The sequence below is a fragment of the Engystomops pustulosus genome, chromosome 7, assembly GCF_040894005.1.
Source record: "Engystomops pustulosus chromosome 7, aEngPut4.maternal, whole genome shotgun sequence".
Taxonomy (NCBI): Eukaryota; Metazoa; Chordata; class Amphibia; order Anura; family Leptodactylidae; genus Engystomops; species Engystomops pustulosus.
In genome coordinates, this window is record NC_092417.1 from 83,519,236 (window position 1) to 83,546,052 (window position 26,817).

The 26,817-nt window shown below is 41.3% G+C and overlaps 1 protein-coding gene across 4 annotated transcripts in view; it reads left to right on the top strand.

Annotated features, from left to right (window-relative positions):
- The first annotated feature begins 3,258 nt into the window (after nucleotides 1-3,258).
- LOC140070514 (ankyrin and armadillo repeat-containing protein-like) overlaps nucleotides 3,259-26,817 on the top strand; it is a 49,076-nt gene continuing 25,517 nt past the window's right edge. For 2 of the 4 annotated variants that reach the window (XM_072117120.1, XM_072117121.1), the window contains exons 1-5: nucleotides 3,259-3,359; nucleotides 6,945-8,005; nucleotides 12,131-12,309; nucleotides 12,487-12,705; nucleotides 15,624-15,761. In XM_072117120.1, the coding sequence (XP_071973221.1) occupies nucleotides 6,954-8,005; nucleotides 12,131-12,309; nucleotides 12,487-12,705; nucleotides 15,624-15,761 (1,588 nt within the window). In that variant the 5' untranslated portion in view covers nucleotides 3,259-3,359; nucleotides 6,945-6,953. The remainder of the gene's footprint in view (nucleotides 3,360-6,944; nucleotides 8,006-12,130; nucleotides 12,310-12,486; nucleotides 12,706-15,623; nucleotides 15,762-26,817) is intronic. The other 2 variants (XM_072117122.1, XM_072117123.1) reach the window with 2 other exon arrangements.

The following is a 26,817-nucleotide window of genomic DNA, read 5'->3' on the forward strand; positions in this document are numbered from 1 at the left end:
CCTTCACATCATAAATCACGACTATAGCATACACCCAGCAGAGCATCTCACTCACACACGGCCACCACAACATCATACACCCAGCAAAGCACCTCACCCACACACCACCGCCACTCCTTCACACACCACACAACGCATCTCACCCACACCTCACAGAGCACAATGCCACTCACCTATAACTCCCGGACAATTCATGCTGCCCGAAGACAGAGGAGCTTACTGGTGGACCCGGGTCTACTGCTGGAGGACAAGCCCATCGGGGGGCAGGAGTGATGCAAAAAGGAGGGTCCACACCACCGGGAGGTAAAGTGGTGGCAACAGTGGCTGCACAGAGGCCTGGTACACGACACCCAGGGGAGGGGAGAGGCCTCAGGTAGAATAGGGAGCTGACCCTGCAGAAAAGCCATGATGGGAACATTAGATGGTGCTGGACAGACCCCTTCAGGAATCGGAGTAGTAGTGGGGAGGCAGTGCGGCGCAGGAGCATTGTATGATGTCGGGACAGTGCAGGGAGACAGCGCACAGTTGATCTCCCAGCACATACTAGACAGGAGAAATACGTTCATGTTAGGGAATCCGATCTAACAGGAGGCCTGCGCGACCATGGTCAGGATGTGTTTATGGTCATATCCCATGTCAACCAATTTGCACAGAAGAAGAACTGATAGAGACAGGTTATAAATATATCAGTGTAATGCTTGATTTTTTCTAATAACTTCAAATTACAAAATATGTTATTTTTCTGTTATGAATGTAATTACGAATCTTTGTGGGAATACCCCTTTAATGTGGTTTATAAATTTTAGACTGTTGGATATAGAATCAGATCATATAAGGATGTCATAGTCTGTATACCATCTGATTGAGTCAACAAAAGGATTATTATCACAGAGTAAGAAATGTCCAGGCTCCTTTCCTCTGCTCGACCCACTACCTGTATCAGTGACCCCATCCCCTCACATCTGGTACAGTCTCTCTCCCCAGCTGTCACTTCTCACCTCACTAAAATCTTCAACCTCTCTCTCTCTTCTGGTGTCGTCCCCTCTTCTTTCAAGCATGCTGTTGTTACCCCATTACTAAAGAAACCTTCTCTGGACCCATCCAATGCTACTAATTACAGACCAGTTTCTAATCTCTCTTTTTCATCTCCAAACTCCTGGAACGCCTGGTCTATTCTCGACTAACCCGCTATCTCTCTAGCTCCCTCCTTGACCCCCTGCAATCTGGTTTCTGCTCTATGCACTCCACCGAAACTGCTCTTTCTAAAGTCTCCAATGATCTCCTCACTGCAAAATCTAAAGGTGACTATTCCCTCCTTATCCTTCTGGATCTATCGGCAGCGTTCGATACTGTGGACCACCTAAAGGACACTGTACTCTCTTGGTTTTCTTCCTATCTCTCTGACTGAACCACCAGTGTCTCCTTTTCCGGATCTTTCTCTTCTCATCTTCCTCTCAGTGTCGGGGTTCCTCAGGGCTCAGTCCTAGGTCCTCTTCTCTTCTATCTCTATACTGCCCCCATTGGCCAAACTATCAGCAGGTTTGGTTTCCAGTATCATCTCTATGCTGATGACACCCAGCTGTATACTTCTGCACGTAACATCACCCCTGCCTTACTCCAGAAGACTAGTAACTGTCCCTCTGCTGTCTCTAGCATCATGTCCTCTCTCTTCTTGAAACTTAATCTTTCTAAGACTGAACTTCTTGTCTTTCCACCATCTACTAACCAACCCAACCCTGACCTCTCCATCTCGGTCTGTGGGATCACTATAGCACCGAGACAGCAGGCCCGCTGTCTTGGGGATGTGCTAGGATCTGACCTCTCCTTTTCACCATAGATTCAATCTATTGCTCACTCTTGCCGCTTGCATATCAGAAACATCTCCAGAATCCGCCCATTTCTAACAATTGAAACTTCTAAAATGCTAATTGTTGCGCTTAATCACTCTCGACTAGACTACTGTAACTCTTCCACTCGCTAAACTCTCTCCTCTACAATCTATTCTTAATGCAGCAGCCAGGCTCGTCTTTCAGACCAAACGCTACACGGATGCCTACAGTCTGTGCCAGTCACTGCACTGGCTGCCTGTGTCCTTCCGTATTCACTTTAAAATAATAACCCTCATCCACAAAGCTCTGCATAATGCTGCACCTACCTATCTCACTTCTCTCATCTCAGTCTATCGCCCTTCCCGTGCTCTTCGATCTGCCAGTGACATTAAATTAATCTCTACGTTAATTCGAACTTCTCATGCAAGTCTCCAGGACTTCACCCGAGTTGCTCCAATTCTCTGGAATGCACTTCCCCAGACTCTCTGACTAATACCCACCCTCCAAAGCTTCAAACATGCTCTTAAAACCCATTTCTTTAGGCAAGCCTATCACACTCGCTAACTGCATCAACTCTCCCTTTACTAATCCATCCTATGTCCTATCTCCCATCTGTTATCTGGCAAACAGCTGATATATACCAAGCTCCAGGCTTCTCTGCAGTCTTTTTCACCTAGGACCCTGTAAATAAGATGGGGGCTGATGGCTGGTTCAAGCAGCAGAATTTTTATTTATTAACTTATTTATTACATTTTTTTATATTGTTCCCTTATACAAAATGGCTGGACCATTATACAACCTCTTGTGTCAACAGCCTCATCCTCATAGACTGTAAGCTCTTGTGAGCAGGGCCCTCACTCCTATTGTTCCATATGACTGTTTGTTCTGTGTAATGTAATATTATATCTGTATATGTCCCCTATGGAATTTGATGGAGCTATATAAATAAAGATTATTATTATTATCATTATACAGATAGTTTTCCTCCCACCATGACATGTAAAGGTTGGCCAATGAGGGAGAAAATATTGACCCATTTAGACAACCTTGAACCTGCAAGCATTGTTAAAGCAAAAAAAGCCACGAGACAGTAAAAGATTATTTTCCTCTACACAATGAATCCAAATAAGTGTTTCACATTGTCTTTTTAAGGAGTTAAAAAAAACATCTATAGTATTTTCTTGTTTCTACTGTTTTTATTAAAGTTCTTTGAATTAAAAGCCAAAAGATGAACCAATGTAAAAAGGGGTTATATTTTTTTCACTGTCAGCTGCACTGTTATTGGTTTCCACTCACTCATGCTGCTGCGTGAAAGCAGCCAAAGCAGAAAGTTTGGATCTTGAGTGCACATGAGAAGTTGCTAAGAGCCTGTGTAATTAATGACATTGCAGCCCTGTACACACACAGAGAACAGGCTCTGACACTCCCTCTGCTCTACCTGACCTGGACCGGAGCTAAACAAACTGATCTATTCCTCCGCACTCTGCTGTTATCCCCTTTATACATCCTGAACACAAGAGCTGGACCCAGGTAAGAGACCGGTCTACTGTCCATGATGTTCTGTGCTGAGCAATGCAAATAGAGAGGAAGAGGCAATATCTAAAATAACATCTGTAATAAATCTGACATTTATTCAGCCATCATTCCACTAATCTCCAAGAGCTACCCTCCTACCTTGTTTCATGCTGTGGTTACTGTGGACATTGTTGAATTATATTTATATGGATCTGTAGATGAATCCCTCTCTAGATGCCTACCATACAAAGGAAGCCATGAATGAAAAACAATGCTATGCATTCACTATGGGCATTGCACTTCATCTTAGTAAGGGGAGAGGAGTTTAAGCATCATAGTAATATGTGATGAAAGCAGTCACATTACAACCAGCACACTGTACTGTAGTCATGTTTTCAGTATGGTGCAGTTGCCCCACAACAATGTTGGAATTACTTACATCATGTATAATTATGATGCTTGGACTCCCACTGAGCAGCGTTTGGTCCAAGAAATGCTTCCACTATACAGTCTATGTTTCTTGGCCCGATCATGTTCATGTGTGTAGACCCTAAGAAAGCTCATAGTAAGACAAAAAGTTCACCAGAATTTTCAGTGTCTAATACTGAATGATACATTTAGTTTAGACTAACATTTTATGTCAAATAAAATTCTGGAGCATGTCCCTTTTAGCGTAAACAAATTCACTTGGCAAGACAACACCCCTATAATCATGTAAGTCATTCAAGTTAAAACCCCCAATTAAATGTGGTGCAAGGCATTTCAGAAATTTTTTGTGAAAAGATTGATAAATTTTACATTATATGGATGCGTTTCAGATACATTATAAGCTGCCACAAATGTTTATCTATGTGTGCCCCCGGCCTAAGGCAATCTTCTAAGCAAAACATGGTGTCACTTCTTTATGCTGTAAGGCTCTCTTCCTTATAGCTGTGCCTCTGGTGAATCTTCTATACACAAATAATTTCTTTTATGAATAATCCTACTTTGTTTGACTGTAATCTCCAACGCACTTGTTTGTACGGACAGCTTTGAATTGTGTGTATATTGGCAAAATGGAATGTGTTTGACTATGAACCTTGTTCAAGGATGTCTTTCTGTAAATTCGATTGAAGGTACTTATAGTCTGAATATTCTTCAGATAAATGACACATAACACGTCAATACGAGGACAATGATGGCACAAAACTCGAAAAAAGTCATGAGTCAGAGATGCATCAGAACTTCTAAATGTGTTTCTATTGATTCCCGTCAAGGTTTTGAGAAGTTTTGTGCACAATAAAAGTGTGTTAGTTAACCGTTGCTAGTAAGATCAGTTCTTTTAAAATAAAATAATCTTTTCGCTGATGAGAAGTGACTATAGTAGGACAGAAAAAAACTGAACCACATTTTGATGCAACTCTCATGTAAAATTATCAATACAATCAAAATAGAAGTGCTCACTTCCAGTTAATATGGGCCAAAAGACACATGTTAGTGATCTTATCACTTGGTATTATATGGTTCAAACAGGAATACAAGTACTGTATATATACAGTACATATGATCTGCCACTCCATAATATCTATCAATATTAAGCAGATTCTATAAATATTTATATAAATCTATGAAATCCATCTTTAGATCACTATCCAAGACATATATATTCAATAAGACAAGGTCTAACTCTACACATTGGACTACTATACACTGGTGGTTACAGGGCCTTCAAATGCTCACAATATAAATGTATAAAAGACATAAAAAGACATAAAAAGAATAAAAGCACAGTGGTCACAGATCACAGTGGAATCAATTTATATGTTGGTATTGCCAAATATATACCAAATGTACACTGCTCACAAACATAAAGGGAACACTCAAATGACATTGAATACTTTGTTCTATATGCAGTTGAATCATCACAAAAAAGTTATCAATGGAAATCAAATTAATTAACCAATAGAAGCCTGGATTTGTGGTCACCCACAAAATTAAAGTGGAAAAGCACACTACAGGCTGATCCAACTTTGATGTAATGTCCAAGATGAGGCTCAGTATTGTGTGTAGCCTCCACGTGCCTGTATGACCTCCCTACAATACCTCAGCAACCCACACATGTGGCTCAGGTAGTGAAGCTCATCCAGGAAGGCACATTAATGGAAGTTGTGGCAAAAAGGTTTGATGTGTCCGTTTGAAGGTTTGAAGCTGGCAACGTTACCAGGAGACAGGCCAGTACGTGAGGAGGCATGGAGGGGGCCGTAGGAGGGCAACAACCGAGCAGCAGGACCGCTACCTCTGACTTTGCTCAAGGAGAAAGAAGAGGAGCACTCCCAGAGCCTGCAAAATTACCTCCATCAGCCACAAATGGGCATGAGTCTGCACAAACAGTTAGAAACCAACTCCATGAGGATGGAAAGAGGGCCTGCATCCACAGATGGGGATTGTGCTCACAGCCCAACACTGTGCAGGAAGCTTAGCATTTGCCAGAGAACACCAGGATTGTCAAATTTGCCACTGGCGCCCTGTGCTATTCACAGATGAAAGCAGGTTCACACAGAGCACATGAGTCTGGAGAGCGATCTGCTGGCTGCAACCTCCTTCACCAATACTGGGTTGGCAGTGGGTCAGTAATGGTGTTGAGTGGCATTTCTTTGGAGGGCCACACAGTTCTCCATGTGCTTGCCAGAGGTAGCCTGACTGCAATTAGGTACCGAGATAAGATCCTCAGACCCCTTGTGAGACCATATACTGGTGAGGTTGGTCCTGGGTTCTTCCTGATGCAGGACAATGCTAGACCTCTTGTGGCTGGAATTTGTCAGCAGTTCCTGCAAGATTAAGGCATTGAAACTATGGACTGGCCGGCTCGTTCCCCAGACCTGAATCCGATTGAGTACATGTGGGACAAGTCTTGTTTCATCCACCAACATCACATTGCACCACAGACTGTCCAGGAGTTGGCAAATGCTTTAGTCCAAGACTGAGAGGAAAACCCTCAGGAGACCATCCGCAACCTCATCAGGAGCATCGCCAGGCATTATAGGGAGGTCATACAGGCATGTGGAGGTCACACACAATACTGCGCCTCATTTTGACTTGTTTTAAGAACATTTCATCATAGTTGGATCAGCCTGTACTGTGTTTTCCACTTTAACTTTGTGGGTGACTCCAAATCCATGCCTCCATTGGTTAATAAATTTGATTTTGATGATGATTTTGTTGTCAGCACATTCAACTTTGTACAGAACAAATTATTCAATGAGAATATTACACTCTATATATGCTATATATTTCACCCTATAACAGTAATTTCAAATATGGGTTTCCCATAGAACACCTGCCCTGTTATTTAATTTTTTATTATTGCATTTTATCTGCATTTTCCATTAAGTGTGCAAAAGTTTTCATATATCGGGTTGTACACTCTTTTTTTGAGAGATCTGTTAGTGTTTTAGAGTCAAGATAATTGTGGTCAAACTTATTAGCCGCTTTTGCATTATCTAGTTTTATATGCCATTTTTCCAGTAATCTTATAATGTCTTGTCATGTCCTTCTGTTACATAATATAACATATGAGTCAATAAAGGGTAAATAATGACAATACCTCTGACTTTATCACAGATATGTAATATGGCAAAAATGAATGATGTTGGGTGGTCTCCAGTTCATCATGCAGCCTTCAAAAACCATCTCACTCTTGTGACACGTCTCATTGAATCATCAGCATATGAAAACCTTGAGAAGAAGACTGATGATGGTTTACAAAACACTCCTCTGCTTTTGGCTGTTGCATGTGGAAGTCAACCAATGGTCCAACTACTGGTCAGTCATGGAGCTGATGTAACATATGTGAACCTTGGCAGACAAGGAGTGATAGAAATTTGTGCTCTATATGGTTACATCAACCTGGTTAAATACTTTATACATTTTCATAATAAAAACTTACATGTATACAAAAAACTAATAGTACTTCTAGAGCATGACTCGGAAGTTGCTGTTAATGGAGCATGTTTTATCATCTCAAAGCTCATAAACCTGTCAGAGGATCAAGAAGCAGTCTGTCATTTGAACCATCTTGTAGATGAAGGACTTGTCTTTCAATTGGTTGATGTCCTTAAGAAGAACCTCTCTGAGCATATAAAGTTTCAAACCTTAAATCTGCTTAAACATATATTGTGGAATAAGAATGTGAGGAGAAAGGTGGTGGAGGTAGATGGTTTTCAGGTTCTTGTGTCTTTAGTCTTAAGTGGTTCTAAACTGCTTCTTCCAGCAGTAATGAGCTGTATATGCGAGGTGGTAACCGACAAAGACTTTGCAGAAGATCATTTGGCCACTGTCCTCCCAGCAATGTACAAATTGGCTTCTAGTTTAGTGCAAGATCGTCAAGATGATGTTGTGCAGTCAACTTTGAAAGTCTTAGACCTTCTGGCATCTGCATCATGGATATGTAAGGACAGTATTGGTAAAGAAGCTGGTCTTCTTGGTGTACTAGTAAAACTCTCTAAAGTTTGTCAAACAAATTCCTTATTATTAGTTTGGAGTGATGCTATCGGCAGCATTTCTGAAGGTAACCTAAGCAACCAAAATATGTTTCTTAGCGAGAATGTTGGAACGGTTCTTCATCAGATGTTGAAATCCCACAATAGAGATGTCCAGATGTCTGCAGTGAAAACACTCTACAGGTAATAAAGGAAAAGCATGTGAGTGAGTTTTGGGTAGTGTGAGTAAAGTTGCATGCCATAATTAATAATTATAAATTTCATTGGGCAGACATTTTTGATCAAAAAACACCCACAGCTGACCTCTGAAAAGCATCTAACAAATTTAATCAAATTATCATACTTAAAGGTCACCTACCACCCCAATTCTACCTATAAAGGTAGAAGGGGTAGTAGGTGGATGGATGGGACGTGAGGATAGCCCTTTTTTGGGCTAATCCTCACGTCCCGGGTGTCTTTTACAAAACTTTATTACATGTATATGCTATATTTTTTATGCGGCTACTGGGGCGTGGAGTAGCCGGACATGAGGCTACTAGTCGCGGCTACTCCACGCCCCAGTAGCCGCGTTACTCCGCCTACCAGGTAATCTTCGGCGCGCAGCTCCTGGTAGCTGCGTGCCCAGGTCCGAGTCCCCCGGCTACTGCGCATGCACAGTAGTTCCGGCCCCGGAGCCGCGCAGCCGAAGGACTATCCTCACGTCCCATCCACCTACCACCCCTTCTACCTTTATAGGTAGAATAGGGGTGGTAGGTTACCTTTAAGGTTATGAAAGCTATTGAAAAATTAGCTAGTAGGATTCCGCAGACCAATGAACATTAAAGTGTGACTATGTACCTGTGATACAATAAACCTTTGTCTAAATGGGCAGTTATAGATAGGAATATAATTATACTCTGACCGCAGATTTAATTCTGAATTTTCTGTGATGGTCCAATTCATCTAAATGAGTTTTGCAGAAATCCATGTGCTTGCTGCCAAATCCTCCGTATTCAGAAGAATTGAACTAATTTTCATATGCAGAACAAATCTGCTGCCTGAATATCGCCAACAGTAAATCTTATGCACTCAATGGCACGGTCACCACTTGATATACATGTAACCTCAAAGAACAGTTAATCTCCATGCAGACAGGAATCTTGACTATTTGTAGATACATAATGATGCATTGCTAATCACATAATACATGGAGTTGGATGACCTCCTCTAGGAATAGCCCTTCGGTGTTTACTAAGATATTTGGAGTTCATATATTATTTTTCATTTGAAAGAGAAATTGATCACAGGTAACATACAGAGGCACATTTACTATGGGCTTTGTGGCTGTTTTCTGTTGGACTGTGCACGTTCTTTTAGGTGTAAACTGCTTGCACAGTTATTAAGAAGTGTCCGCGTCACTATTTCGGGCGTTCCGGTGCTCAGTCAGACCGTGTGCTGGATTTAACATGCAAAGTCGCACGCCCTATGTTAAAGTTGCACAACAAAAAAGTTGGCAAACTCTGTCAGGCCAGTGCAGGGAAGCGACATTCATGATTCATGATTTCTGGCGCACGTTCTTAATGAATCAGTCGCACCCAGCATTATACACAGGCAGAGCACTTTTAGTGAAGTTTCCGACAATCTTAGTAAATGTGCCCCACAGTGTTTTGGATTTGTGTGATTTTATAACACTTAATTATGTTACACTTTTCCGGGATTTATTATTGATGACTATCCTCAGACCCACATTGGAGAGCTGCAATGACATTTTTTCATTGCTCACTATACAGAGCCCAGGTGCCATAACTACAAGTACAGCTCCCATTACCATTAAGTAAGAAAGTGATGACATCCAACTACTACAGGGATATGGAACCTACTGCTCCTTGCGGACCATTTAAGGAGGACCTGTCACCCTAAAAAACTCACTAGGAACTGCTTACTAAAGCTCCTAGCAGTACCACCTTTTTTAAAAGGCGTATTCATGAGGAGGCAGTAACCGCCGGCCCATGGCATGGGAGGGGTGGTCCGGGGATGTTATAAATATATATATAAACACAGGAAGCACTCCAGTAGTCCAAAAATCAAATTAGGGTGAAATTTATTGAAATAGTGGCAACGTTTCGGTGTCAACCCCAGCTTTATCAAGCTTGATAAAGGTGCTGCCTGTGTTTTTTCCACTATTATCAACCTAGATATATGTGTATATATATATATATATATATATATATATATATATATATATATATAGCAAAAGTTTCCATTTATATCGCCTATTGTTAAATTGTCTGCAAAGAAACACACTAATTCAATCAATTATATGCATTTATGAATAGGAAAGTTTGACCTTCACCTCGTGTTAAATTCTTCCACCATGCACATAGAGTGGGATAAATATGGATTGCACCCATATTGTATACCCGCTAATAGATGCAATCAGTTCTGATATCAATCCTGGCTGTTATAGGGGTTGTCAGTCTTAAAAATTTCCCCATCAAACATTTAAAGCTTTGGTCAGTTATAACCACCAAATCTTATTCTTTGTTGTGCTTTGGAGCTGCCACCTTGGCTTTGAATATCAATTTTTCCCTTGCAGTACATGAGTCTTATCTTGTCCTATCTTATTTCTATCTTCTAAAAACCTTTTTGTCCAAAATCTGGAATTCTGTAGACAGATGATACAGGTGGTCCCCTACTTAAAGGGGTTTATCCACACAAGGGAAATTCTCCCATTTCTATTCCCTAGTGATGTTAACATAATGAAGATCATTTTAACCCCTTACTTTAAAATTTTACTCAGTTTTATTTGTTTCCTATCCCTCCCTCGGCTGCTCAAAATCTCAGGGTGTGGGTGGGGACTCTCTAAGCAGACACATTATGACCCGTCTAGTGTTGTGGGGTGACAATTTGGTTAGATTATCAGGATACAAGGTATATATGCATTTTCATCTGTCTTCTGCCTTTGTACTAATACACTGACACATAGAAAGAGAGATGAGATAGATGAGAGATGCATGAGAGTACACAGAGGCATTACAGACACAGGCTGAAAGGCAGAGGCTACAGACTATAACACTGTTACACTGTGAGCTCTGCTACATCTCACAGATCTGTGCCTGCCTCCCCCTTCCCGCTGCACCTCCTGGATCCTCCGATACCTAATTTATGCACTCCCCCATTTTCATTGTTATGTACCCCTCCCGGCCCTCTCTGCAGCCAGACAGCCGGGAAATGTCACTGGCTGATATTCATGTGACTGAAAACATGGCCGTGACATCATTTGTTCCTTTAGCTTACTGGTGGCTACAGTGTTCTGCTGTGCGGTCGCCGCGGCCTATGTGCTGTTGGAAGATACGGCTGTACGCACATTCTCTCATGTCTTATAATAATCATATCACCCCTCCCAGCAGTCTCCGGTGACAGCCAGCTGCCGGACAGCAGAACACACTGTAGCCACCAGTAAGCTAAAGGACCTTTAGTGATGTCACGGCCATGTGATCAGTCACATGCATATCAGCCAGTGACAGCTCACCGCTGTCTGGCCGCAGAGAGGGCTGGGAGGGGTGCATAATAATGAAGAGGGGGCGTGCATAAATTAGGTTTCGGAGGAGCCAGGAGGCGCTTGGCAGGCGTGACCCTGAGCGCCTCCAGCTCATTTGAAAATGGTGGTAGATGGCTTTAAAGGAAACCTACCACCACAGATCTACCTATTTAAGTAGATCGGGTGGTAGGGGCCTTTGTTGTACGTGAGGATAGCCCTTTTAAGGGCTTTATCATTTTCTAACTTTTATTTCCTTAAAATGCAAATTTTCTAAAGAGGCTACTGGGGTGTGGAGTAGCCAGAGCTGAGGCTATACGGCGCAGCTACTCCGCACCCTAGTAGCCTATTTGATCCTCCTACCGACATATCTCCGCAGTGAAGCCGGGATTCTGCGCACACACAGAACAGCAGGCCCGCGGCTACACAGTCATTGCTCCAAAGTTGGAGCTACTATGAAGAACTCTGGCTTCGCGGGCAAGGGCGTGCAGCTCCTCATAACTGCATGCCCAAGATATGCTGGTACGGGGATCAAAGAGGCTACTGGGGCATGGAGTAGCTGCACCGTGTAGCTTTAGCTCCAACTACTCCACGCCCCAGTAGCCTCTTTAGAAAATTAGCATATTAGGGCAATAAAAGTTAGAAAAAGATACAGGGCATGTGAGCATAAGCCCCTAATAGGGCTATCCTCATGACAATAGAGGCACCTACCACAAACCTAAAGAACCTATCTTGTATGTAACCCGGGAACTACCTGTACTTGTTTATTCTTCTTGATGGTTATTCTCTAGACTTGTTGAAGGAAATCCTCATGCTCAGAAGAATGTAATTGAGTCTAGCAACTTCTCACCACTCCTTCAACTGCTAAAAAAAAGCAAGTCTCAGTCAACACAGGAAGCCATTGCTAAGACATTGTGGGCCTTATCAGGGCTGGATGCTGAAACTCAGAGGAAGGTGGCAGCAAGAATAGGTCAGTATCCAGGGACTATTTCTTCTTGGAACCTTTATCTCATTATATAAACGGTGTGAAAATGGGAAGTAAGCATTTATTTCATTACATATAGCTTCTATGATGGCAGTTTACTGTAATAAAATACTGCAGTTGTTTTTTCTCTAGTGTAAATGTGTTTACCTACTTATTTTCCAGGTGTTTCTTTGTTGGTGGAGTTTCTTTCCTCTCCATCTTACAGTCTAAATTTGATTGGAAGTAGAGGACTAAAGGTTTTGGTGCAAGGACCTTATGACCTGAGGAATGCAGTGATGTCTGCTAATGGAGCCCGCCATCTTGTACGTCTCCTGAGATCTCCAAGGGAGGATGTTGTTCTGAGTGCAATACAAGCTCTACAGCACATTTGTGTGGGAGTTGGTATGTAGACCTCATCTATTGATTTTTGATGGTTGCTATTTGATGGATGATTACATTTTCTCATTGGTCGCCATGTTGTTTTTACTGCACAATTATTGTGTTTTTTTCTCTAAAGTCATGTCTCCATTCACTTGGGTCATTGGTTACATGTAAAGTAAAGTGACCTGATGTCAACCTGAGCTTCTGAAAAGACTGGATGGACATTAAACATTACAGATGGACAGTATCCACTAGACTGTGCAGACATGGTATCAATAGTATCAATAAAGTTAAGAGGATCAGGTCCAACCTATAAATCTACAGTGTTGACAAAGTGGAAGGTAAAAAACCCACTACAAGATCTTCTGGAGTGAGTTCTATAATTTCTTTGTTCTTAAAGTGAATATCCAGGTATAAAAATTTATATATAGCTTTAAAAAATCATAAAGAACAAATAATAACCTCTTCCTTCACTCCTGTTGCCAGCAGGGCATAATAATAATGGGGAAAAAATATACTAAGAACAGGGCAAACTGCAGGAAATGCAATTTGCCCATGTAAAGTGCAGGGTGCGCCAGATTCAGGATTTCTGCGACACAATTCTTTTGTACTTTGCATGATTAATCTGGTGCACGGTCCGACTGAGAACTGGAAAGCCCTTAGTAAATGTGCCCCTGCATGTCATCAATTTCTGTTTCAGATAAAAAATAATATATGACCTTTAAATATCCTAGTAATTACCAAGGGGCTGGCGCAAAGTCCTTCGCGAATGTGCCCCCATGTGTTTGGTTCATTTGCAATAGCTCCATTTCTATCCACTGGTACAGACTGGCCAAGGAAGTTTAGCAGTGTATTAGAGGTCTAAAGTAACTTCTATTGAAATATGTCAGTGGCTTCATGTTACCATTGCTTATAACAACTCCAAAGAGATAAGTCAGGACGTCCTAGTTGATGGAAACTCCTCAAACTAACTAGCTGACAACAATTTCTCACCAAGAAGTATACTTCTCATACTTTACCATACTTCCCAAGTGGTCACTAATATCCTGAGGGTAGAAGAACTTTTACTTCATCCAATACAATACAATGTCTAGTCACTCCAAACCTGTAATCATTTACATATATGAGTGAGACATAACATTCTGATGCAATATGAAATTTCTATCTGGGTGCGTTATTAATAAGTGTACCTAAAAATATTATTTCTAATCTTTAAAGGGAACCTACCACCCCGGTTCTACCTATAAAAGGGGTGGTAGGTGGATGGATGGTACGTGAGGATAGCCCTTTTTTGGGCTAATCCTCACGTCCCGGGTGTCTTTTAGAAAACTTTATTTCAGGTATATGCTAATTTTTTTATGCGGCTACTGGGGCGTGGAGTAGCTGGACATGAGGCTACTAGTCGCGGCTACTCCACACCCCAGTAGCCACATTACTCCGCCTACCAGGTAATCTTCGGCGCGCAGCTACCTCATCCGGGTCCCCTGCGTTCTGCGCATGTGCAGAACACGGGCCTTCGGCTGCGCGGCTCTAGGGCGCAGTAGCCGGGGGACTCGGACGAGGGCACGCAGCTACCAGGAGCTGCGCGCCAAAGATAACCTGGTAGGCGGGGTAACGTGGCTACTGGGGTGTGGAGTAGCCGCGACTAGTAGCCTCATGTCCGGCTACTCCACGCCCCAGTAGCCGCATAAAAAAAATTAGCATATACCTGAAATAAAGTTTTCTAAAAGACACCCGGGACGTGAGGATTAGCCCAAAAAAGGGCTATCCTCACGTCCCATCCATCCACCTACCACCCCTTCTACCTTTATAGGTATAATCGGGGTGGTAGGTGCCCTTTAAACTGAACTTTGAGCTCAGTCTTCTCTATTTACTAGGCATCATCCATTTAAAGACACTTGACAAAGGAACAATGACTATTGATAAGTCTTAAAACTGTTGTTCTGCAAAGAAAACAGCACCCATCAGTCTCACAGTGTTAGTTACTGACATATGTGCAAACACAAGGCTTGTAGGCAAACATGTAATTGAAGTCAACTGTTTCCAACATAAAATAGCACCGCTTCAAGGTGTTGTTAACAAGCCTTTATAGGTGATTTAAACCATTGGGATATATGGTGCATGTACACAATACCAAGATATACTAGTGGCATAACATAGTCTATTTCCATGTTACATTGACAATATTACTATGCATCACTCTTTCCTCATTCAGTCCGATTACAAGACATGTATAGTATCCAGCCCCTAACAATGTAGTCTGCCTCTACATGAAGAAATGGCTAATTCATGAAAGATTACTGGATACCAGCATAGAACTGTAAAAGAGTATCTAGGGTTATTAAGTGCTAGACTAATTACCACTGCACCAAATACCCTCTGACATTAATATCAGCACATAAAACGTAGGCTTTACACTTCCTGATGCCTGTTGTTTTGTGGTAAAGTTTGTTGGAGGTGCAAGGCTGATACAAAAGATTTTGGTGAAAGCCAGGACAAATGTAATCCACTCACTCTAGTAGTCCTCAATCCACTTCAGACCTCTTCTGCCCTCTAACCCTTCTGCCCTCAATCCTTAGCACTTCTTTTTCTCCTATTTCTATCTCTCCCTTTACACCCACAAGTCATTTGGTTCCCTGCTCTCCTTTCTGCAATAGCCAATTCTCAAATCATTCTTGTTCCCTTCTACAACTGCCCTGGCCATTCTCTGCTGCAAATGCCTGTGAGAGCCTTATAGTTGAAGAACGCACAAACAATTAGTTGAGTGACAATGAGAAATGGATACTTTCACCTGTCTGATGGTGAACACCCTCTGGAGGGTGTGAGAGGACTTTATCCCACATGGGCCTACATTAACTTGGACCCAGCAATGTTAATGTCTATGGATCAAGGATGGGATATGATAAATGGGATATATATGTATATCTTCTTTTTCTTAGGCTTTATTACACATGAAAGACTCCAGAGCTCTGTGGCCAGCTCCCGAGGACTGAAGTTCCTGATAGCATTGATGCGACATTCTCAATCAGAGCACATTAAGGTGGAGGCAGCTCTTGCAATTGCAACATCAGTTCTGGGTAGGTCTGGAATATGCACTTTCTATTTATTAAGCACATTTCTCCTTATTGCCTGTCCTTAATCTTAATTGTTAAGACATATTACCCTACGACAATCTATATTATATCAGTGTCAGTACAGTATGTGAGTATAAGTAGGCCTAATTCAGCAAAATCTGAAGTTCAGTGACTCTGGTTAAAAGTACTCTTCAATTCCTGTTGCCCCACAACAAAAGTGTTGCCCTGTTTAATAGACATATGTCTTTTTCAACTGAACTAACTTTGTAACTATGTAACCCCTATGGCCATTGATACATTCTATTGTTGGCTGTCTTAGTGTGTTTGAAGGGAACTGATGTTTCCTATGAGAAATTAGAAGACTAAGGTCTGTTTACATAATATTATGGTCCTTTGCTCTGTATACACAGAAAGAAGGTATATGGTATATTTACTGTGTCAGATTTTAAGCAATGTCCAGAAACTTTTTTTGCATCTGCGTGAAAAAATGTTTCAATTGATTAAGATTAAAGATGAGCGAGTATACTTGTCCGAGTATACTGCTCGGTCGAGTATTAGCATACTCGGACCGGCTCGTTACTCGGACGATTATCTCGCCGGCTCGAGATCGAGCAGTAAATTAATAAAATAAATTGAATAAAAGTATTTTTATTGTAAAAAAAAAATTTTACACATGTTTGCAGATGTTTTACTTGTAAGAACACATTGAAATAACACTATTCTTCACTTTCCAGGTGTTCGCGCGTGTCTCCCGCTAAGTTAGGAGATGTGCACGAACATCTGGAATGTGAAGAATAGTGTTCTTTCAATGTGTTCTGCACTTAAATGGTCCTGTATTCACTGTTTTTAATGTTTTAATTCTATTCTTCACTTTGCAGCTGTGCGCGCGTATCTCCGAACCTATCGGGAGACACGCGCGCACACCTGCAATGTGAAGAATAGAATTAAAACATTAAAAACAGTGAACACAGGAGCATTTAAGTGCAGAACACATTGAAAGAACACTATTCTTCACATTCCAGATGTTCGTGCACATCTCCTAACTTAGCGGGAGACACGCGCGAACACCTGCAAAGTGAAGAATAGTGTTATTTCAATGTGTTCTTACAAGTAAAACATCTGCAAACATCTGGAATTTTTTTTTTTGCACTGTTCTTTTACTGTTCAGTTTTATTAAAAAAATGCTCGGGTCTCCCATTGACTTCAATGGGGCTCGTTATTCGAGACGAGCACTCGAGCATCTGGAAAAGTTCGTCTCGAATAACGAGCACCCGAGCATTTTAGTGCTCGCTCATCTCTAATTAAGATGTGTTTTCTGAATATTTTTGAAAGAAAAAAGGGATACATTTATATTGAGCAGCTGTAGGGATGATACAGTACTTGAATCCTGTGCATATTTGACATCTATGTTGCTGCCCAATTTTTTGTATTAAGTATATTTTTATACTACAGTAAATATTATGTTACTGCACAATCTGCAATTTGATGATATCTAGTGTGCCCACACTGTATTGTGCCAGGCAAATTTTTCTGTGCATCGGTGTCTAATCGGTGTCTGAGTTTTATAAGACCTTTATGGACGCCTTGGTTCCCCTCTTGACTGAGGTATTCAATGAGTGTCTTTCCTCGGGCGCTCTGCCGAAATCAATGAGGAGGTCTGCCCTGATCATTCTGTCAAAGGGTAAGGACCGATCTCGTGTTGAGAACAGAATACTATTAATACACTGGCGCTGCTGTAGTATCGTGTGAGTTTTATATGGTTACTAGTTTTTGTTTGTTTTGGGTCTTCGCTGGTACAAGTAGTGTGCCTCTCCACTACTACTAAAATGAACACTTTATAAAATTTTTTGACTTAGTACCTGCGCTGACAGAATGGTGTGTAATATGTGATAGTCGGATTTTTGAATGAGGGAGTCTAATATATCGTAATACAGGTGTTTGGTTCATGCGGTGTACTAACCTCGATTCGGCGTTGTTTTCCAATTATTGGAATCTTTGTTCGGGGTTTGCTTCTTGTTGTATTCCTATTGTGGCCACCTTCTATGCATGGACCGATGACATTAACGATATGGGTGCTAGTTTTTCACTGTTGCACGCTCTTACTCCTCTAAAAATCCACGAAATGACAGATCAGTGTACAGAGCCCCGGCCGGTGGCTCCACTGAATCTGTTTGAACGGAGGTACTGGTGACGTCACCTTCAGTACGGATAGTCGAGTTGGACAAACTTGAAAATCCACCGACGCGTTGTCGAGAGCTGCGGCTCTCTTCCTCAGGGCTGGATTCCTAGTTGCGTTCACTGAAGATATATATAGACTCCGTACGTATAGTATAATTCCGTTACTTTTGAAGCCAATATTGCTTCCATATTTGTGGTTACTTGGAGTATTTCTATTTTGTTTAAAATTGAGCGTAATATTGCTTATCCATTAATAGATACATGACTGAATATTGTTGAAAAGTTTTTTTTATTATTATATAAAAGTATATTCTTTATTTCATATATATAAATGATAAAAAATGTTAAAAATATATATAAGTATATGTAGATGTTCTTTTTGTTATTATGACAATATATGTATATAGTGCCTGAATTTTGCTCCATCAGTATATTGCTTCTTTATTAAGTAGATCCTGTGTTAATATAAAAATTAGTAGTGTAATCTACTAAGTGGAAAAAAATATAAAATGTTAAATAGATAAAAAATCTTTTTTTATGTGTTAAAAAGCAAATAGTTCAATTTCACTATTCAATCCCTTGGGAATTAGAGTATCCAGCTCAAAAATCCATCGGCTTTCAGCTCTTGACATATATTTTATATAGTTTCCCTTTCTCCAATTGGGCTTCACCTGTTCTATTCCAAATATGCTAGTTCCTTTTATTTGTCCACCATGTTTTTCTTTATAGTGTCTAGATAGAGGGTGACCCTCATAACCCTTTTCTATATTCCTTAAATGTTCTTTAATTCTCACTATCAATTTCCTTTTTGTGCGACCAATATATTTTTTTGTACATGGACATTGTATACAATAAATAACTCCTTTCGTATGACAACTAATGTGTTGTTTAATAGTATATAGGGTACTTTCCCCGAATGTATATTTAGCTGTCCGCACTTGAGTTTCTTTGCACATTTTACAGTTTCGACAAGGGTGAAAGCCTGATTTTTTTAAAAAATTTTGTTTATTATTGTTGTGACTTTCTCCTTTTTCAATGGTTTTTTTCTCCCTGTTTTGTATTGTCGGTGCTATTAGGTTTCCGAGATTTTGCGCTTTTTTAAATACAAATTTGGGATTTTTTGGGAGAGTTTCTCCAATAATTTTATCCTGTGTTAAGATGTTCCAATGTTTTTGAACGATACGCTTGAATAAAAAATGATCTTTCGAATATTGAGTAATTATTGGAATTTTTGAAATGGTATTCATTATGTCCGAAGAGGCTTCCATTGTTTCTTTTCGGTTGATTATTAATGGTTCTCTAGAAGTACTGGCTATTTCTAATTTTGTTATCCTTATGGGATCCTTTTGGTACCCCTTTTGGATAAATTTGTCTTCCAGTTTGTCGGCTTCTTTAAAATAATCATCCATATCCGTACAGTTTCTGCGATGACGGAGGAACTGGCTTTTAGGGATGTTGTTTAGCCACATAGGTAAGTGGCAACTGTTTCTTAAAATGAGACTATTACTATCTGTTGGTTTGTTATATGATTTTGTTTTAATTTTTCCTTTAAAACAAAATCATATAACAAACCAACAGATAGTAATAGTCTCATTTTAAGAAACAGTTGCCACTTACCTATGTGGCTAAACAACATCCCTAAAAGCCAGTTCCTCCGTCATCGCAGAAACTGTACGGATATGGATGATTATTTTAAAGAAGCCGACAAACTGGAAGACAAATTTATCCAAAAGGGGTACCAAAAGGATCCCATAAGGATAACAAAATTAGAAATAGCCAGTACTTCTAGAGAACCATTAATAATCAACCGAAAAGAAACAATGGAAGCCTCTTCGGACATAATGAATACCATTTCAAAAATTCCAATAATTACTCAATATTCGAAAGATCATTTTTTATTCAAGCGTATCGTTCAAAAACATTGGAACATCTTAACACAGGATAAAATTATTGGAGAAACTCTCCCAAAAAATCCCAAATTTGTATTTAAAAAAGCGCAAAATCTCGGAAACCTAATAGCACCGACAATACAAAACAGGGAGAAAAAAACCATTGAAAAAGGAGAAAGTCACAACAATAATAAACAAAATTTTTTAAAAAAATCAGGCTTTCACCCTTGTCGAAACTGTAAAATGTGCAAAGAAACTCAAGTGCGGACAGCTAAATATACATTCGGGGAAAGTACCCTATATACTATTAAACAACACATTAGTTGTCATACGAAAGGAGTTATTTATTGTATACAATGTCCATGTACAAAAAAATATATTGGTCGCACAAAAAGGAAATTGATAGTGAGAATTAAAGAACATTTAAGGAATATAGAAAAGGGTTATGAGGGTCACCCTCTATCTAGACACTATAAAGAAAAACATGGTGGACAAATAAAAGGAACTAGCATATTTGGAATAGAACAGGTGAAGCCCAATTGGAGAAAGGGAAACTATATAAAATATATGTCAAGAGCTGAAAGCCGATGGATTTTTGAGCTGGATACTCTAATTCCCAAGGGATTGAATAGTGAAATTGAACTATTTGCTTTTTAACACATAAAAAAAGATTTTTTATCTATTTAACATTTTATATTTTTTTCCACTTAGTAGATTACACTACTAATTTTTATATTAACACAGGATCTACTTAATAAAGAAGCAATATACTGATGGAGCAAAATTCAGGCACTATATACATATATTGTCATAATAACAAAAAGAACATCTACATATACTTATATATATTTTTAACATTTTTTATCATTTATATATATGAAATAAAGAATATACTTTTATATAATAATAAAAAAAACTTTTCAACAATATTCAGTCATGTATCTATTAATGGATAAGCAATATTACGCTCAATTTTAAACAAAATAGAAATACTCCAAGTAACCACAAATATGGAAGCAATATTGGCTTCAAAAGTAACGGAATTATACTATACGTACGGAGTCTATATATATCTTCAGTGAACGCAACTAGGAATCCAGCCCTGAGGAAGAGAGCCGCAGCTCTCGACAACGCGTCGGTGGATTTTCAAGTTTGTCCAACTCGACTATCCGTACTGAAGGTGACGTCACCAGTACCTCCGTTCAAACAGATTCAGTGGAGCCACCGGCCGGGGCTCTGTACACTGATCTGTCATTTCGTGGATTTTTAGAGGAGTAAGAGCGTGCAACAGTGAAAAACTAGCACCCATATCGTTAATGTCATCGGTCCATGCATAGAAGGTGGCCACAATAGGAATACAACAAGAAGCAAACCCCGAACAAAGATTCCAATAATTGGAAAACAACGCCGAATCGTGTTGAGAACTGGCGTCCCATAGCGCTTCTCAATACGGACAGAAAGGTTTTGGCAAAGGTGCTGTTTAATCAGCTGGTGCAGTTTGCACCCCGGCTCCTTTCGGGGACCCAGCACTGCTCTGTTCCAGGCCGCAGTACATTTAGTGCTGTGCTTTGTGTCCGGGAGGCAGTGGAGCAGGGCAGGGCTGGTAACTGGAAGGGGTACTTGCTGTCCTTGGATCAGGCAAAAGCATTTGATCGGGTTAACCACGAGTACCTCTGGTCTGTCCTTCTGAGGTATGGCCTGCCGGGGGAGTTTGTCAATTGGCTGAAAGTTTTGTATGCAGGGGCAGAGAGTTTCCCGCTTGTGAACGGTTGGATTGGCCGCTCTTTTGAGGTCGGGTCTGGTGTTCATCAGGGTTGTCCTCTGAGCCCACTACTGTACATGTTCGCGATCGACCCATTCCTTAGGAGGGTTGATCGTGGGCCGTTGGTGGGAGTCGGGATGGATCGGGCAGCACCGGAAGCCACTCTTAGAGTGGTAGCGTATGCCGATGAGGTCACCGTTTTCGTGTCCTCGGGAGGGGAGGCGCAATGGGTGATGTCAGAGGTTGACCGCTACTCACAGGCTTCTGGGTCCAAGATCAACCGGGATAAGTGTGAGAGTCTCTGGCTGGGAGAGGGAGGTCCAGGCTTTGATCTCCCAGACTCTCTTCCAGGGCCCCAGGACTCTAATTTGGCCAGGTGGATTACCCCATGCAAAACTGGGATGGCAGGCTTAAGATCGCCGCTCAGAGGGTGGACCAGTGGAAGGGTTGGTCTTTGACCCTCAGGGAAAGGGTTAATCTGATCAAAACTTACCTGCTCCCGTTGCTGATTTATCTGGGCAGTGTACAGTCTGTTCTTCCAGCTGTTAAGGGGGAATAGGCTGAACCTAATCAAGAGGGAGGTTACTTACCGCACGAGGAGACAAGGAGGGTTGTGTATGGTCAACCCTGTGGTGTTCCTAGTGAATACCTTTCTTAAGATCAATGTTGCAAACCTCTGGAAAGAGAGGGCTCCTCCGTGGGTATACTCCTGCAGGGGATGGTTTCAGCCTTTCTTCCTGGAATGGGAGACAGGAGGACAAGTGAAGGATCTTCGCACACCGCATGGGCATTTTCCGGCTTACGCTACCCCGGTTCTGAAGGTGATTCGCCAGTGGGGTCTGGGAATGTGGGAGATCAGGACCATGTCGAGGAAAGTCCTTGACAAGAGGGTTCTGTTGACCCATTTCCAGAAGCCTCTGGCCCTCAGGGATTGCCCAAGTCAGGATCTGAGGGTGGGTTTGAGTTTATTGAATTCCATCAGGATCCCCTTGAAGTTTTGGGATGTGACTTGGCGCTGCTTCCATGGAAAGCTGTGTGTGAGGGACAATCTGAAGTGTAGGAGCTCTGAGGAAAGGGGTTGTCCCCGGGAGGAGTGCGGTGGCCTGCTGGAGAGCATGGACCACTTCCTGCTTCAGTTGCTCTTTAACACAGAGGTGTACAACCGGGTGGGCGCTTCCATCCATTCGCCCGGGTATGCTGGTCTCTCCTATGCGGAGTGGGCCTATGGAGCATTCAGAGGCCTGGGTGGCCGGGACCGCTGCACGTTATTCCTAGTTAGCCGAGTGGTTAGGTACCACATGTGGAACGCACAGTGTTTAGTGTCGACGCAGCGTAAAACCCTCCCAGTGGATGAGGTGGTTAGGAACATTCTGGGTGACCTGATGAAGGTGTGCTCTCTGGAGTATGAGAGGCTGGGCATGGGGAGGGTCTCTCTCCTTTGGAGGGGGTTCTCCTTTAGTGTCCCTTAGTCTGTCAACTCCTCTCCTGGTGTTGGGCTGAAGCTGCACTGTAGATTTTTGTTTTGTGTTCTGGGCATGTGGTGATGTTGGGCTTGCAGGCGCCAAACCTGGGCATTATGTGGTTTTTATTGATGTTGTTCAGATTTTATTTGTGTTATGTTTTTCTTTGTTATGTTGTAAATACGGTATATATTGTATATAGTTGGGTTTGGGACACAGTGTTAGGTTGGGAGGGGGGTGATGGTGGTGGGATTTCCGAACTGACCTTGGACACTATGACCCTGGGCACTGGTCTGCACTACTTAACGCAAACTTTAGACGTTAGACCAGTGTCTGGGGGGGAAAGGGAGGGTGCGGGCGAGGGATTTAGTTTAGTGTAGTGTAATGTGTATTATGTATTTGTTATTATATATTAAAAAAAAAAAATGGGCGTGGGGTGGTTTGTTATTAGAGGGTGTGGGGTGGGTTTATGTATATTTATAGTCATTTATGTTTATTTGCGGGTGTGGCTTGTCATTGTTTATTGGTTTGGTTTAGGTTGTGATCGGTTGCAATCAGTTGGGTAGGGTTTGTGGAATTTGGTGTGTATTCATTTCGGTTTACACTCACCGGCCACTTTATTAGGTACACCATGCTAGTAATGGGTTGGACCCCCTTTTGCCTTCAGAACTGCCTCAATTCTTCATGGCATAGATTCAACAAGGTGCTGGAAGCATTCCTCAGAGACTTTGGTCCACATTGACATGATGGCATCACACAGTTGCCGCAGATTTGTCGGCTGCACATCCATGATGCGAATCTCCCGTTCCACCACATCCCAAAGATGCTCTATTGGATTGAGATCTGGTGACTGTGGAGGCCATTTGAGTACAGTGAACTCATTGTCATGTTCAAGAAACCAGTCTGAGATGATTCCAGCTTTATGACATGGCAGATTATCCTGCTGAAAGTAGCCATCAGATGTTGGGTACATTGTGGTCATAAAGGGATGGACATGGTCAGCAACAATACTAGGCTGTGGCGTTGCAACGATGCTCAATTGGTACCAAGGGGCCCAAAGAGTGCCAAGAAAATATTCCCCACACCATGACACCACCACCACCAGCCTGAACCGTTGATACAAGGCAGGATGGATCCATGCTTTCATGTTGTTGACGCCAAATTCTGACCCTACCATCCGAATGTCGCAGCAGAAATCGAGACTCATCAGACCAGGCAACGTTTTTCCAATTTTCTACTGTCCAATTTCGATGAGCTTGTGCAAATTGTAGCCTCAGTTTCCTGTTCTTAGCTGAAAGGAGTGGCACCTGCTGTGGTCTTCTGCTGCTGTAGCCCATCTGCCTCAAAGTTCGACGTACTGTGCGTTCAGAGATGCTCTTCTGCCTACCTTGGTTGTAACGGGTGGCGATTTGAGTCACTGTTGCCTTTCTATCGGCTCGAACCAGTCTGCCCATTCTCCTCTGACCTCTGGCATCAACAAGGCATTTCCGCCCACAGAACTGCCGCTCACAGGATGTTTATCCTTTTCGGACCATTCTCTGCAAACCCTAGAGATGGCTGTGCGTGAAAATCCCAGTAGATCAGCAGTTTCTGAAATACTCAGACCAGCCTTTCTGGCACCAACAACCATGCCACATTCAAAGGCACTCAAATCACCTTTCTTCCCCATACTGATGCTCGGTTTGAACTGCAGGAGATTGTCTTGACCACGTCTACATGCCTAAATGCACTGAGCTGCCGCCATGTGATTGGCTGATTAGAAATTAAGTGTTAACGAGCAGTTGGACAGGTGTACCTAATAAAGTGACCGGTGAGTGTATTTTAAGTTATTGTTTTTGCTAGGTATGAATGTGGCTGGACCGGCAGGTAAGATATTGTATATATTTTGTATATATTATGTTTGGTTTGTGTTATGTTTTTTACTTTTATATAAAATAAAAGATCTACAGATGTACTTTCATGATTAATCATAATAAAAGTTGATTAATTAATCTTTTTTGGTTTAGTTGTCTTGTACATATTCCACATGTTTTGGATATTCGATTCTACTGTAGCATTTAGGGCAATATTTTTAAGGCCTTCCTAGCCCTTTTATAATGATATGATCGGTGGTCACGCAGTGCACGGGGGCCTCCCTCCGCATGCCCCACAGTATGTTAGGAAGCATTATAAGGGGGCGTGATATGCAGGAAGGCCACCATACACTACGTGACCACCAACTGGAAGCTGCGTTTGCGCTCGGGATGCAGTCAGCGCCGGAATTTAGAATTGATGACAGTGGGAGTGGTGGTGCAGTGGAGCAATATGAAGAGAGGGGAGTGCCTGGACGGCCCCCTCATGAACACCGTGTACCTGAACCCATGTAATTCATTTGTATGTTGAAATAGTATTCTTTTTTATCTGATAGGTGTCCTTTAAGCAATTAGTTTGGGAAAACAATTTGATTAAACATTATTTGCTATGTCATGCATACATGGCAAGGGGGATTAGAAGGTATATTGAATACGTAAACACAAGAGTTTGAGATTGTAGAAGTGTTAGACTTAAGTATTCAAAAGTAGTCAAGTTGGTTAGGGGATATTTTAAGAAAAGAACAAAAGCTACTTTAATTTCATTTTAGATGAATATCTAAATGATCTCATTAAATATATTCTATGTAGTGTATTATTTACAGCTCACATGATGTGCATCAAGGGAAGTTAAGGATATGATCAATATAGCCCAGAGGAGGCATGTACCGGTAGTCCATTCAGGAGTGCATCTAGCTTTTCTGCTGAATTTGCTTCCCAGGGGTGTTCAGCTCCTTGTAGCACAGCTGCACACTGCACCCCTGAAAATACCACTTACAGTATAGTGTCCCACGGATAACAACTGTCCCACACTGTGCTCCCAAATTATATATACCTCCTATAACACAGCGGACCATGCTGCACCAAACATTTATTAAATATCAAGTAACCTCTCAAAATATTACAGTGCATACTATAAACACTGAATAAATTATTATAAAGTATCTCCGGAAAAAATATTTTTACCTATTGAGCAACTAATATATACAGTGCCCCTTATTTAATTATATATAGTCCCCCTAAATTAAATATATACATCAAATTCATAAATTAAAGGGTGTCTGCTACCGGTTTTGACCATATACAGCTGCAGACAGTGTTAGGTAACTCTGTTTAATCATACCTAAGTTACTGGAGTAACAGACTTCTACTTAGTTATTGCAGTAGAGGGATGTTCCCCTTTAGGGACCCACCATCAGTTGCCAAAGGTGAGTTGATCAACTCGCTTAATGGAAAATGTGGCCCCGACTCCACCCGTTCACTACACAAAAGGAGAGCAGGCACCGCCACAATGTAAGCAAATAATGTATCCGCGCATCCCAATAATTGATGCAACAATCAGAACAAGATTGGGTGTATGTTTTAAGTGTTTTTATATTTGTTGTCTTGCTATTATTACTGTTTGTATCAATAAATGGATTTTTTGGTTATGTGATTTCCTGTACGCATCCAACTTTTTTCTTGTTCTGATTGTGACTCCACCCATTCAGTAACATGTTATGTTATTTTACAGGTGACATTATTCGGTTTTTTATTATAGTATTCAACAGAACACTAAGTTATAGCAGTGGTGAAATATTCACCTGAAGTTGTCACTGATATTTATGAAGATTGTACTGCAGCCAAGCATGACTTGTTAGTTAATGGTTTCCAGGGCTCAAAGAATTTGATTTATAGCCACTAAAATAGGTTCTTTGGTTT